Raw genomic sequence first — 15,746 nt, 5'->3', positions numbered from 1 at the left:
CGTCCATATGTGGATACATGTAGCAGGGCTGTAGCAGAGTGGATAAATTCGAGATTATCGGTTATGACCACGAGAGACAGGTATGACGAAGGCGTAGCAGAATTAATTGAAAAGACAGAAAAATAGACGAAAGGAGGACAGTAATAAGGGTCGCGCGAGAGATCACGAGAGGAAACCGAGTCCGGAAGAGATTCGAAGAAAGAAGAAGAGACGAGGAAGAAAAGAGGCCACGCGATGGGCTATAGAAAGAAATACAAAGTAAAGAAGGAAGAGACGTGCACGGAGGGTAGTCAAGATCACGAAGGAGACAGTAGATGGAAAAAAGATGAAGGAATTATACTCGACACAGCGAGGGCATATATAAATTGATGACTGTAGGGAAAAGGCAAAGGGGTCTATAATAATTAATTTCCGCTCGTGTATATAGATACGCTCGTACCTTTCGCTACATAGCCACCAAACATCGGGACACATGCATCAGATATTACGTACCTGATCCCCCTCGACGCACTACCAATCTCTCTTGCTCTCTCGGATCCCTCCCCACATCTGCTTCTATCATTTTTTTCCCCGTGCAATCCGGCATGAAGCCACCAACGTCGAATCTTTTTTTGTTTCTACGTTGGATATGGAAATTACTTGGACGAACCAAGTTCCTAAGGCACACGCAGGAGTCGAGCTTCGAATCATTAATGATTAGTGGAACAATTTTTAATGGAAATCTCAACGTCTCTTGTGGCGCGTCTATAACAGTTTTCAGGCTCTTTTCAACAATTAATACAAAACACCGTATGCACATACTCGTAATTTCAAAATTTTTTCATTCAACGTATATATTCATTGGTGGATTTCTTCGATCCACTTTCAATATTCGTTCTAGAGTATAACACACCGTCGCATATTTACAGAAAAATGTAGCCATCGTCCAAAATTCAACAGCATATCGGAACTTCAGTGTTTTCAATTACTAAAAAATATGGGCGGGGATAAAATGTTGGAATGACTAAAATTTCGAACAGCTGAAATCTCGAGTTTATAAACTTGGAATGATAATACGGAGACAAATGAATTCGACTAGAGCTTTGAATGTTGAAAATAAATAAAGTAGAAACTGCAAGGTTCGAAGCACGTGTTTATAAGAATCGTCCGTAGAATGACGACTAAAATGTCGATTTCCCGAAAATTAACGCGTAACGCTAGAAAGTCGATGAAACACGTAATCTGTTAAATAGTCGGAAATAAAAATTTCGAATAACTTATTTTTCTTCAATCTCATATTACAATTTAAAAAATTTCGAAATATCGACCGTTCTACGATTTGGTTATTTGACATATTGAACCCTACTAAAACATATCAAATTTTGTAGCTCCCACGGTTAAGCTTTGAGCTCATACTCTTTGAAATATCTGAACAATGTGAGAATTACTCTCATTAGTCAATTTCCACGTGTGTAAATAACCGTAAAAAAAAGTGTTATCAATCAATGACCAATGAGATAATTGAAAGAATTCAAAGGTTTTTACCGAACATTGTTTGTAATTGAAAAAATTGAATTTTTTATTTAGAAGACGAAGTCGAGGCGAGGAAGAGGCCGCTGGCGTGGCCGAGGAGGGCCAACAGCAGGCTTACGGTGGACGGGAACCCGTGGACGAGGAGGAGGAGATCGGTAACGAGGAAGGACAGCAGCAGCAGCAGCAGCAGCAGCAATCATTGCAAAATCCCCAAAGCGGAAACGACGTTACGACGAACGGCGGTGGCGAGGATCACGTCGACGTAAACAAGAGGGTTGCCGCCGTGCAGGTTCAGGTACAGGGCATGGAGGGTGATTGGCGTGCGTACTGCGAGCATCCATTGTCGGTAGCGACCGCTGCGATGCTCAATCTACAACAGCAACATCAGGTCTCGGCCGTGGCCTCGCACGCCGACGATCCTGCTGCCTCCTACGTATACGAGTATTACAAATTACCGGACAAAGCTGCCGATGTCAAATTACCACCACCCCATGAGCTCTGGTCCGCGTAAGTATATTAAGAAACTCACAATTTATTTCTCGTTATATATTTTCCATCCGAATTTCGTACATTCACCAAATTCCAAACATATTTTTGCCCAATGCCTTTGCTTGTTGAATCGGTCGGCAATTTTTTAAATAATAATGTATTTTCATCAATTTAAATTGTTATGTGCGGGAATTTAATTCAAATGGGGAATTGCACGATAATTTTCAACAACCGCGGCTCATAATTATGATCGTTAAAATATTTTGTCGACGAATCGAAAGTTTTCAGAGCAGGAATTATACAAATCTCAAAGCTTCAGCGCAGGTGCTTGCAGTTCATGTTACGGCTGCAAGAAATCATTTTATTCCGGGCCATTTGCTCGGTTTGCAAACTAAACCTCATGGGTGGCCATAATTCTTTCCAAGTTCTTCAAATCACAGAAAAATCTATATCTATATTTATATATATTTCAATGGTTGGGAAAAAAAGGTTGTGAGGCAGATAAGTTTGGACGGAATGTTTTGGGACTTGGGCCCAATTGTATGAGAGAAAGCAATGTATTTTTGCCTGGAAAACGGTCTCACCCCAATTCGAAAGGGTTATTTTCTTCCGTGATTTTTTGGGGCTCGTTTCTTTCTCGCTCAACCTTCTTGCTGCCCTGTGCGACACATTTCCCTTTTATTTTTATTTTTATTATATTTTTTTTGTACGAGCGACAGGGGTGGCCGTTTCGAACCCTTCGCTCGCGCGGGTAAGGGCTCCTCGCAGTCCCACTTTTGATTTATATCGGACGCTTAGCATATTTTGTAATTTACTGTTGAGAAAAGAAGCCCGCAACGTACACGCATTTCAAAAGGACATTTTATTTCGGTTCTTGCAATTTGTATCTCTTTCTCTCTCTTTTTTGTCTTTTACCAAAGACTATCGCAATATGTATTTCAAGACACGTCTCGAATTTATTGGCAATACTTTCGACCGTCAAAGTTGTTCAAATTGTAGGTCAATTGTGAATATTTTAATGAGAAATTTAGACAAGTAAATTTATGTTTAAGCACCCAGAGACTTTTCACAGGAGTCATCGCATTTCCAATTGTTTTGAAAAAACAAAAAAGTGTCTTTCTTTTGAAGATAATCGATAAAAATGACGAAAGTAAATTCAGAGGCAAGCATTTTGTTTGCGCCACAGTAAAAACGGACAAAATATCGTCAGGGTGCCATTTTTGCTGAAGGTGCACACGCGTGCGCGAATTCGAGCAAATTTATCTGCAATGGGTTCTGTATATTTTATTATTTATTTTTTTTCTCTCTTTATCTCGAAAAGATCTCAGCCAAGAACTGAAGGGTGTATAGAAAAGGACGCTCCTCTGTAATCTTCCCTCCAATCTTGAGCCCAAGCCGAAGAGAAAATGAGGGAGAGAGACGAAGAGAAAAAAAGACGACGATAAGATCTTGACAATTTGTACGAGAGACCGGATCGTTAAAAATTCTCAACTCTTTTCATCCGTTTAAAAGCGTGAAGATTTTTTCTGTGGCGATCACTCGAGCGAAAAACTACGATTTTAATCCAATTTTCATTGTTATATGCGATTCGTGGGTTTGTCCTCGTAATGGGATAAACTTTTTATTCGTATTTATTCATCCCATGGGCATATATATATATTCTATTCAAATCGCATATATTTCTACGTTTCTCACGTGATTCAGGTGGTCGACCTTGATAAATTTGATCTCTGATCGATGTAATTTTCCATCCTCAACTCCTTAACAAAATTCCTACTTCAAGTTGAATTTTCAACTCTTTCATCTTATTCTGTTCAATGTGCTCCAACATTTTGATCCATTTCGATGGCAGACCTTTTTCGAACGCGCGCAACGCCTCGTACATGTTTATTTTTATCGAAAAATACGTGTGGGTTATAATCCATGCTCCGACACGAGACTACCCACTCCTGGTTTCTGTCTTGGCTCGAATTTCTTCAACACACTCCGAATCTCTCGACGCACTACGCAATCTCACATTTGTACGTCTCTCCAAGGATAATGAAGGAAGATATGGGAAGTGAAGGATAATAATTTTTCTGGAAAACGTTTCGATTTGAATCGCCGCGTGTTAAACGAGTTAAACAGAGTCATTGCGTTCATTTAATCAATAGACAAAAATCTTGTTTGACCGCTATTATAACATTTGACCTGAGAACCGCGAGCAGTGTCACGTCATATGAAGGAGCCTCGACCTTCCACAGCTCTCTCGCTTCTGATTCCCGTTGCATGATAATTTACCGGAAAATCAAGACGCGGGAAAGGCGATTCCGTTGGAAAAAAATAAAAATGTTCGTGGCCCTGCTCTGTTGAACCACTCACGTGGCTGCTCCTAATCTTTCTCTTGTAAATATATATATTATGATGTTTTCTTTGCTCGTTTTGTCGCCGACTTATGCCTGACACGTAAAGAGCATCAAGAGCAACAGCATCACGTTCTCGTTTATTCAAATTTACGATGATAATTTTATTACTCGCTCGCGAGACACGTTGACAATCCGGACTCTTTATAAATAATAAGCTGGTGGACACTGACTCCGTTTGTAACGTGCTGTACATCTTACCACTCGTGAAGCACAGAGTACGAAGAAGTCGGGTCACACCCGGCAATGACTCAACAGCCTCCGTCCTGCCTCGTCCCTGGAATTCAACTCGTTATACGCGCTTCTTCCGTGCGCATTTTTATCCTCCAAACAATCATTACGAACCTCTGGTACGTCGGTGAGCCCCCCTTTCATGAGTTTCGTCTTTTCCTTTTCACCGCGATTTCGTCGATTTTTGGCCAAAGACTCGTGCAACGAAATCGATCGAAAATTATTGCGACAAAGTTATTTCTTGACATATTCGTCTCCGATCCACCGTTCGTCGCGTATCAATGCTTGTCCGATGATAGACTAAAATGAAAAAGTTCAAAGAGAGCGAAAAACGGAGGATTAGATTTGGAGAAGGAGAAAGACTCATCGAGCATATCGCGAGGAACTAATTTGAGTCTCGGGAAAGATGCTAAGAAAATGGTGCGGGAACAGATCGATCTCGATATCTCGATCCGAGAGAAAAAATGACGTAGTCGTTATACATTTCGAAGGTCGGGGGTAAAATATGTCGCTGGAAATATTTAATTAGATTTATCCGCGATCTCCGCTTATCGGTGAGAGTCGAGCAAGATAAGATACGTGTTTCGTTTCACACGAACCACACGGGCAAACGATCCACAAGGGGTTCGGGATGCGAAGTGCGTGATGGCCCTAAAAAAGGCAAAACGACCGCATCGTTATACTCCTAACCGTGAACTTGCAGGACTTTTAGATGGTCTCGAAAAGTTTGCCAGCTACCAAGTACTTGCCTACCCCCATGGGTACGTTGAGTAGTGAAAAATCAAGATAAAGAGATATATTTTCTCAGCAAGTACCATAATGGTGATGAAGATGGAAGCCCGTCCACTCCGTCCAGAAGTATAGAGACGAGGCAAAGATCACACGGAGCGTGTATACGAATGTCAGGTCTCGTTTCTCGAGTAAACTGTACGAGTCCCGGGAATCATTGTTTGTTACACTCGTGTAAAAAGAGCAGGGGCATCATGGAACCGGAGCATCCTGGGGGAGGTCACAAACGAAGCGTGCTCGCCTCAAGGGTCACGTTGCCTCGTTGCGCACGCCGCGCACAATCTACAATCCACATCCTCTTTTTCTTATACTTTTTAGCAGTTAGGCTTGTCACTACGTTTTTACGACATTTCACCCGATACGTGTATACGTACGAACGGTGTAGGGAAGACCGGGACAAAACGGGATACCTAAGGAAATATTGAACTTTTCAGAAGTTTGGGAAGCTCTGTCTATTTTTTACTTCCAAAAACTAATAAATGTACGGGAATTTTGTTCAATTTTCATTAAAAAAATCCGAGACAAAACGGGGTACCCCTCAAAAACTCATGAAATTTTTTTACTATGATTTTAATTCAATGCACCTTGGGTGTATCTTGCACCCGTAACCGAGTGCTTCCGACTTACCCCTGTAAGCGTTGAAAGCGATCTCAGCGCTTACAGCGCTCAAACGTAAGTCGAGCGCACGCTGTGAGCGCTCTCAGCGCTTACAACGCTCTAACGTACGTCGAACGCACCCTCTGTAATTCAATTCAAAATTAATGATATGAATAATAACGAAGATTGCCAATGTTTATTTTATAAAAATTTGTATTCTTTGTCCACTGAATCATGGATTCAGTGCCAAAATTGTGCAGAGCGGGCACATGACTCATGTGCAGGTGTAAACACACATGATATGGTCCGTAAACATATATATATATCTGCGATTACTGTCGTAGACAGTTATCTGGGAGGCAGTAATCGCAGATTTACAAATACTTTTTGTATATCTGTGCAAAAACGTTTTCATTTTAAAAGTGATATAAAAAAAAAGAGAATTTGAAAAAAAAATCAAAATAAAAAAAAAACAAGATATTTTGGAAAAAAATATGTTTCATGTTCTTTTTGGACTAGGATAAAAATTGAAGAAAAAAAAGAAAAAAATTTCTCTCATATTTCGGGTATCCCGTTTTGCCCCGGTCTCCCCTATAACAACGGAGCACGTAGATTATTTATCGGACTGTTTGATAAAAATTACGAGAATAGACTCAACCATTGGGTCGATTTGAAAACGAAGACGGATAGACTTAAGAGGATGGATCAGTCGGTATATCGCAACCGTGAGTGCGAGAGAAATAGCTGCAAATTTCGAAATCAAAATTCTTTGACACAGTTTGACCGTTTAAAAAAAGGCTCTGTCAGTCGATTTTTGCCATCGTTCTGCGTAGGCTGACAGAGCATTTTTTTAATCGGTCAAACCATGTCAGAGAATTTCAATTTCGAAAATTCCAAGTGAGGTTAGTCGACTGATCCATACTCTTAAAAGACGCTCCTCCCGCTACACAGTTCGTCAGAATCCATTGCAAGTTTTCTCACGCACATGCGCAGTTGCATGAGAAAAGGCCCGAATACCGGCGAAAGAAATCCACCCTGATAGAAGTCGCTGAATAATTGTTGATATCCGACGATTCAACCGGAGTGAAATACTTCACTGAGGATGCATCGCTCGATTTTATTAATTCTCTCGGATCGAGGACCCAACATTTTTCTGATCGTTGCTTCTCGAGATTTTTAGCGACAGGTCTCTCTCGAAAAAAACGAGAGGGAAAGAAACGAAATCACGAAGGATTAGCATCACATTACCCGATCGAGCATGCAAAGGCTCAGCACGATAAAGTTTCTCTCTCTCTCTCTCTCTCGAGCAATCTGTTCGAAGCTGTGGATCCATTTCATTTAAGCCGAATTCATAGGGCGAGAGACCCTCATAGCCTGGGGTTATGACGATCTCTCGAAACGTTTGGAATATCATTTTTTCCTCTACTCCTTTTACTTTTAACGCACACTTATTTAACATACCAAAAAGGGAGGGGATAAGATTGGATGAGGAAAGGAAGGATCAGGTATCGAGAGGAAGATAGGAAAAGGGAGGGAGAGAGAAAAAATGTTATTGTCTCGATGCATCTGACCGTAGGTAAGAAGAAGGTCAGGTTCACCGAGTGCTCAACAACTAAGGGCGTACATAGCTCGGAGAAAAAGAGAGACAAGAGATCGAGCCAGAAGGGCTAAATTTCACCTAAGGCCTTTTATGTATATACCTGTGTATATGAGTAAAAAAGGGAATAAGAATGTAAAAAGATCACATATACCGAAAGCGTTGGCAGTTTATAAGGGTAGACGTCTTTGTGGATACGCATTATCATGCTAAATATAACATGTTAACTACTTCACATAATGCCGAGAGACGCGTCTCTTTTGATCCTCGTGTAAGGTACTTATACGAATAACGTATCTAGCACGAGATGAGCTCCACTGCATTCGTTTTATATTTTTTCTCTCGAATCTTTACTTACTCTCTCTCTCTCTCTCTCTCTCTCCATCGTCTTCCTGCTCAGAGCCTCGCGAGGTGCAGTAAAAACGTTTGAAAAATTTTTATTGCCACTGTCCGCGATATTGTCTCGACCGTGGTTTGTTCTTGAGATCAAGCCTAATGTAAGGGTATGAGGAATTTCAGAAGTTATGTTTATAGTTAGTTTGTCAATTTTATTCATTCGCAGATGTTGAATTTTCGTCGCGATAACCTCGTGCTTTTTTTCGTTTTGCCGATAACTTTGGTTTCTTTTTCTAAACGGCCACTTTTGGAGGAGCCGTCGGTTAAAAGATGTCGGCGACGCGGTCGCGCCGGAACGAACGATTCTTATTTTTTTCACTCTCTATGCTAATTCACAACTGTTTGCGCTACATTTTTATTCATCGGGTTAACGCGCACACGAGGAGATTGAAAAATTCACATGGAAGCGCGATCTAAATAATGAGGGAAAATTTTTTCGCTGGGACAATCGCCGCTCCCGAAGGGGGTAACGCGACACCCTTGCGCGTTGACGCCGTTAATTCGTCGCGCCTCTTTAAGCCCTCTTCACGAATGAGAGATCGATCGATCTTTCCCCTCCGCATTTCATCTGCTTCTCGAGAGGACACCTCGAAATGCCAAGTAATTTGAATATTTCTTGGCAAATGTTGAAGGGGTGTGATGGGCCAAAAGCTACTGGTGCAGGAAGCGAGTCAAGCCTCAGGCGGTTCGAATCGCATGGAGAACAACGAGGCAACAGGAAACGGTGAATTGCATCATTTTCTTCACCAGTACAATCAACAATCTCACAGCCCGGGACAAAGTCTTCAAAGTGCCATTTCTATGCCGTTGAGCCCGCAGTCGTTGCGTCACGATACTTCATCGGGAGGAAATAATGGGGGCGCTGGTAACACCGGCAACACCGGTGGTGCCACTGGCATAACCGGGGTCAAGAGAGAACCCGAGGACTTGAGCTCGTCCCGCGGAGGTCAGCAGTCCAGCAAACGGCACAAACAGGCACAACCGGATAGCCCAACGCCGCCGGGAATGTATCATCATCAGCATCAACATCAGTTACAGGTAACGGACCAGCTCCAACGAGTATATAATGGAAATTCACATTTGTTACGTTTCTTCGTTTCCTTGTTTGCCAATACGTTAATTCGTTGCATGCAGCGCGCTTCATCTTTTTTCTACACCGCATGAATATTATAATTTGTCTATTATCATACGAGTCCGAAAAAACGTCCAATTTGACTTGAACGAATTAGAAAAATCGATGGAGAATCATTTTGAGCCGAGACGAGACCGAAAAAAAAAAACAATTGAGGCCAACCCCATGATATTTTTGCCTTCAGGTCCAGCAATACGGCAGCCCTTATGACCCTTACTCGTCATGTAGTCCGAGGTTACAGTCTGCAGCGTACACATCTAATTCAGGGAACGCCGCTTCAAACCCATCCAATCAGGCAGCTCTCCATCAGGAAACAACCGCTGTCTACGTCACCGGTGATACATTACCGCCATTGGCCTCTTCGAGCGGCTCCTCATTGCCAACCACAACAGCCTCCTACACGAGGTACGAAGTCGTCCCCAGTTCATACACAACGACACACGCCATACGCTCCTCGTCGAGCAGCAGCAAAGTACTTACCGTCGATTTGCCAAGTCCCGACTCCGGCATTGGAGCTGATGCTGTCACACCCAGACAAGATCACCATCCACCCGCTGCACTTCATCAGGTTAGTTCCATTGTTTTTTTCGTTTCGAGCAGGCGGCAGACCAAGACCGAATGGGACTTTTTTTCTCGAATGCCTGATACGGAAAAACTAACCTGTCTTCCGTATCGATCCACGGGTCATTCGACTGGACAGGAGACTGGCTTTCTCTAGCACTATAAGACCCTTAGAAATATGAAAATTTGGGATAGCTCTCAATTTTCTAGGTGTCCGACGACAAGACAAATTGTTTTGACCATGATTTTAGCTTGATTTATCAAAAAGGTTGAGAATCGTCGTGAGAAAAAATTCAGTGGGCATTTCACGGGAGTCCCTTTTCTCGAACCTGACCCATTGCAACGACATAGTAAAGAAATTCCAATGTTTTTTACTTGGAAAAAAACGTTTGTTTTTTGCCCCTCTATTAAGGAGTTTCGGTACAGAAGTCAAAATATTAAGAAATTGATCAAATTTGGTGATAATGTTCTTCAACATCAAGTGCGAAAACACAAATTTTTTCAAAATTTTCTTCTACTTAGTTATCGAGTAATTACGTATTAAAGCAGATTTTTTATACCCGGAATGTATACCTATATATATGGAAACGCTATGCTTATACACGTCAACTTTAGTGATCAATTACTCGATAACTGTGTAGAAGAAAAATCTTAAAAAATTTGTATTGGCAAATTTGACACTAAAGAATATGTTCACCAAATTTTATAAAATTCTAAACTTTTTGAAATTTTTTATGTTTTTAGCATGGTTTAGCATGGCAACATTGTATCGCCTGTACCGAAACTCCTTAAAGATCTTTGGGTTGATGAGAAATTTTACGATAAGATTTGGTCTAAATGATTCTGCAACTTACCATCTTCCTCTCTATCTCTCTCTCTCTCTCTCTCTTCCTTATCCATAATCGAAGAAAATTTACTATAATGAACGAGGAACATTTTATGCCGATGAAAAGTCCGAGTCGTTTTTATCTCACTTGATGGGTTTACATTTAAATAAATGAGTTTGGGGGTTCGGAGTTGACTTGTGCGTTCATCATTCATTGGACAAATCGACAAAAATTCCAGAGGCCGAACTTCTAAAAGATATCCCTTCCCACCGAAGTTCCAGAGCCGACCTGTGATCGCTTTCGATATCGAACTAAAGGATGAAAGCTTTTTCTTATGGGAGAATTCAGTTGCTCGGCTAGACTCCGATTAGTTTTCTCTCACTCGATTATAAGCCCAATAAGGAGGAAGCGTGGCAGGCCCCTTACGTGCCGGTCACACTTTGCTAGCGAGGACTATGCCTGGTAAAAAATTCGAAGCCTTTAAGGTGGTTCCTCCACGAGACAGTTAAATTAGGAAATTATTTAAATTTGGCATACGTATTGTTTAACATATGAACAACACCTCTATAAAATTTTAACAAGCTTCACCATCCCGAACCCGAGATATATGTAATTGAAGTTGACTCAATTAACACGTAACATGTGGACCATGCATAGGCAAACAGTACATTATTAATTCTACCGCTAGTACTAAAATTAGGAAGTTTATAAAAAACGAGGAGGAGCTAGAGCAGGATATCACAGATATTGTGAAAAAAAATCAAGGTGATTGACCATCTAGTTTGACAGATATAGTCTCGAGAAGTACGAAGGTTTAAGCTGCATACGATATATTTTGCAAGCGAACAAGCGAATGTCGTCTGTATAGGAAACCTTTTCTGTACGTTGAAGCGTAGCCCGGATAGTTCCGTCAAAAAATTTACTCGCGATGTCAGATCAAAAATACTTTTAGAATAAATTTTACGAAAGCAAATGATATTTTTACTATATCTGCTGGCACCGAGTACGTATATAGGCTCTTTACAAAGTTATTGATTACGATCCGAACGAATTATCAACCCTTTTAATACGCAAACGGTACATAACTTTTGGTTGGGGCTGTCGCAGGGGATCGACCTTAACGAAGCCTCATCGAAGAACATTGCAAAAAAAGAAATTACTATTCTCATGATTGAAATTACTCATTTTTTCGTAGTTCATATTATTTTTGTATTTGGATTACTCCTGATACCGAGATTCCATCGAATCTATAGCTATCAATTACTATTATATGTAAATGACACAAATAGAAAGATCGAAAGCGTAACTGCATGCCTATCGAATTATAATATATTTTGACTGTACCGCTGCTCTGATAATATTTCCGTCTTGATCCAGCTTCAATTTTCCATACTATGGTCTTACATAAACGAACGTAGCCGCCTCGTTAGATCCTGACCAGGGATTAGTCCAGCTGACGTATTGCGAGAATCCGTAATAGAAAATCCACATTGAAATTCTGCCTTATCTCAATTTTTTTTTAGTTTATCGTTGCCCTCATAAAGTTCTGCACAAATAACGTTGAACTCATGATAAGACTTCGAAATATTGCTTAACCTTCTCGGACCGTATTTTGCTTCTGCGCAACACCGCGCTTCCAGGCCCTGAAAAACTGCATCGCTCAGTAAGGTCGGGATTCTGACTGGCTAGTTCCATCAAGTAAGGTTAGATTGCACGGTAAATACTCCTAAAATGAAAAGCCGGCGTTTCGTGTTGGGCGAAAACGCGCTTTAGTTATCGCAAAATAAAAGTGGGTACACATTTGGTTTTCATACTCCAAACTTTATATCCTTTCAAAGGGAAGCTAATATGACGTATTTAAGGTGTTAGGTGCTAGATAAGTACCTGGTGCTGTGCACACCCAAAATTCAAAATTCGTAAACAAGAAAGTATTTTGAGATAAAATTATGAAGGGTATAATTTTTGTTCAACGTGGTGAAATAGGCCTCGCTCTGAGAGGGTTAAAACAGCTACCGCGTTTTCACTCTTCTCGTATATTTGTTTAAGAAAGTAACGATTTTGACATAAGCCACATAAAGGCGTTGTAAAAATCAGTGAAGTACCCTTCCCATTGGACACGCTTCATCGCCAGTTAAGCTCGGTTAACAACAATGGTGGCTTCGGCATTGCGGTGCGCGACCGAGCATAGCCGAACGTTGAATGCGTGGTTTCTTTTACGACACCGCAAACCTCGTTACCCTTTTACTTTTCCTCGACGTATACTTCGTTACTTGAATAAGTTATAATGAAACTTCGAGCCCCTTAAAACTTCAGCGACTTCGCGGCAAATGCCAGTTTCTCAATTCTCGATAATGAAATTCAAGGTAGCGAAATATCGTAACGCAGGGAACGTTTTTGCAGCTTCGATAAAAACGCGTTTTCACCATACGTTGGTTTTTCGAAGAATGTCCATTCATAAAGTAATAACCTCGAAATAATTCGTTGAAATTATTTGAATTTAGTCGTCTTTCGACTACACGGAGCTCTGTCCTGGTGGTACGAGCACGGGCACGGCAGTTGTACTCGACAATGGTGCCGTTATTCATCATCAGCCGTTGCAGCTTCAATTGCAGCAGGGACACGCACAGGCTCAGGTACAACGCGGTGGTCTCGTGTCCGGTGGTTCAACGACGAGCAACGCGAGTCCTAATCCGCCGAGATCGAGACCGTGGCACGATTTTGGACGACAGAACGACGCCGATAAGATACAGATACCGAAAATGTGAGTACTCGTTTATTCCATTTACTAATTTTTCATCGATATTGTACTAAAAATTAAATGAAATAGTAACCGAAGACAAAAATAACCAATGGTTAATCAGAACTAGAAATAAAAATATATGAGGAAACTCATTAAAACCCAACGATACAATAAATTTCAATGGAAATTCATTATTATTCCAATTTTCGATGCCCTATAAATCGATCGAGAGTGAGTTGACTTAAGAGAGATTGGGATTAAGAGTCTGTGAAATCGAAATGTGCTGGATATAAATATATATATATATACTCGGTCAAGCATTCGATTTATAAATGTGCACAGACATATTCGTATGTGTGGTACAAGTTATTACAATAAAAAGCTGTGGTAGGCGTCGAGCAATAGCTGGGCGTTAACCCGTTGCAATGTCCTGGCAAAGCTGAAATGTGTTCCGTTTCTTTTTATTTCTTATATTTTCATTTTTTGTTTATTTTATGCCCTAACCGAGGCTCGCGATCTCTCGGAGCCGTTATCAACGTCGAGTTTCCGAGTTGACCCCATTAAAATTTTAAAATACGAAATGCTCGCACGCCCTCGTTATTTATATGCACACGCGTTTATATTTGTGTGCATACAAACTCCTCGAAACAATTGTTATAAGTAAACAACATGATAGAGATCGAAATGGATCGAACGACAAAAAGTATTTACGTATTCAATCGTTACGTTCAACATTTTATACTCAAAAATATATCGAATTTTTTCGCGGAAATTGAAATTCATTAATTAATTACCGCGGGGTTCTCAAAAGTAATAAAAAAAATGTTGATTTTCCTCGTTTTTAGGTATGTGTATGCTTAAAAACATGAGAGCACTGTGAAGTTATCTTGAATGAGATTAAATTGTAGAACTATATATTGCGTATGTGTCATATATGTACGTACATGTTTTCAATGATAGTAACAATTTTACCATTTAGCCTCATTTCATTAGGCCAAGCAATTTCATTGATAAAGAAAAAAAGAATTTTTTGTTTTCTTGAATGCATTAAGTTTTTAACGCGCATGTACTCACATCAGTCGAATGATGAAATTTTGCAATTTCCCAATAAGGGAAAAACATTCTGAGTTTTTCAATTTCATTGAATACCTTAGAAGATGAATAATTCGTATAAAATCATCAACTGAATGCAAACATTGGGAACGTAAATTCATCGATTAAAATAAATTTATTTTGGAGTAGCAACCCAAATTAAATATTTTATTTGAATAAAATTCTCGTTGAATAAACATTTGCTGAGTTAACAAATTCTTTTTGTCAGAGAACGATTGAGCAGAATAAATAAACAGGAAAGTGTGCCTCGGTGTTTCTAGCTATATGGCATTATCATGTATTGAGATAACCAAGTTCCTTTGGATGGCGTGTGATGGTCTTGGTCGTGTTGGCAAACGTTATTTGTCACGCACCTTTTTACTGGTTGTTGCTTCGTGTTACTCTTTTATAAAAAAAATATGGTAACGAAGCTACTCTCGATCTATCGACTACACGCAATAATCTTTTGCAATGGCTGGCCCTCGCGGCTATACATCTTAAGACAAAATTCCTAAAAAATTTAATTATATACTCAATTTTGTTCACTTCATTATTTTAATAATAACAAAAAATTATCTTCTTATTTTATTATAATATTTTTATTAATTCCCGCTATTGCAGCTATTCGGCGTACGGCTTTAAATACCATCTTGAATCGCCGATCAGTACGTCACAGAGACGCGAGGACGACAGAATAACGTATATTAACAAAGGACAATTTTATGGTATCACACTCGACTACGTGCCTGACCCGGACAAGCCACTCCTCAAGGCCGGTCAAACTGTCAAGGTAAACATTTGTTATATTAATTATTTGGAAATAACGAGAGCGATAATAATTCTCAATAGTTTCTTCATGTGCGGTTTGGAGATAAATTAATGATGAGAATAAGAAAGATATTATTCCGATGTATAAACGGACAAAATCAAAGCACATCTCGCGAAAGTAAACAAGAGAAAAACGAGTCGAGTCATTTATCGCTCGGCAAGTCTTATACGTTTAACGTTTGAGTTGACCGTTATGTTGAATCGGTATCATTTACCGGCGCCGTTGCATTTGTTGCTTCCATTCTGATAAAACCTCCCGCCGCCAGCCTTATTATATCATTTTTATTCTTAGCGCCATGTCTTTCTTTCTTTCTTTCATTTTATCCTTCCACCAGTGTGTGCACGTCCTTTTTTTTATCTTCGTGTTGCTACTAAGCGCGATAACGAGTTACGACTTCCTCGTTAATTGCTAATCGAACACGTTTGCTCAAGTTGACTTTTAGACTCTTTCATTTAACGCCCGAGTACGTAAATAGCCGATAAACGAAGGTGTGGAGTTTTCAGATGTCGTGTCGTACTTGGAATTATTTCAAGCACTTTTTTCAATAAATCA

The 15,746-nt window shown here is 40.2% G+C and overlaps 1 protein-coding gene across 3 annotated transcripts in view; it reads left to right on the top strand.

Moving 5' to 3' along the window:
- The window catches only part of LOC122412166 (protein grainyhead), an 86,622-nt gene that overhangs the window by 58,460 nt on the left and 12,416 nt on the right, over window positions 1–15,746 (top strand). For all 3 annotated transcript variants that reach the window (XM_043421517.1, XM_043421520.1, XM_043421519.1), the window contains 5 exons: window positions 1,567–2,019; window positions 8,646–9,051; window positions 9,330–9,713; window positions 13,035–13,294; window positions 14,987–15,155. In XM_043421517.1, the coding sequence (XP_043277452.1) occupies window positions 1,567–2,019; window positions 8,646–9,051; window positions 9,330–9,713; window positions 13,035–13,294; window positions 14,987–15,155 (1,672 nt within the window). The remainder of the gene's footprint in view (window positions 1–1,566; window positions 2,020–8,645; window positions 9,052–9,329; window positions 9,714–13,034; window positions 13,295–14,986; window positions 15,156–15,746) is intronic.

This window comes from Venturia canescens, chromosome 6 (genome assembly GCF_019457755.1).
Source record: "Venturia canescens isolate UGA chromosome 6, ASM1945775v1, whole genome shotgun sequence".
NCBI lineage: Eukaryota > Metazoa > Arthropoda > Insecta > Hymenoptera > Ichneumonidae > Venturia > Venturia canescens.
This window is presented reverse-complemented; position numbering and strand designations above follow the sequence as displayed.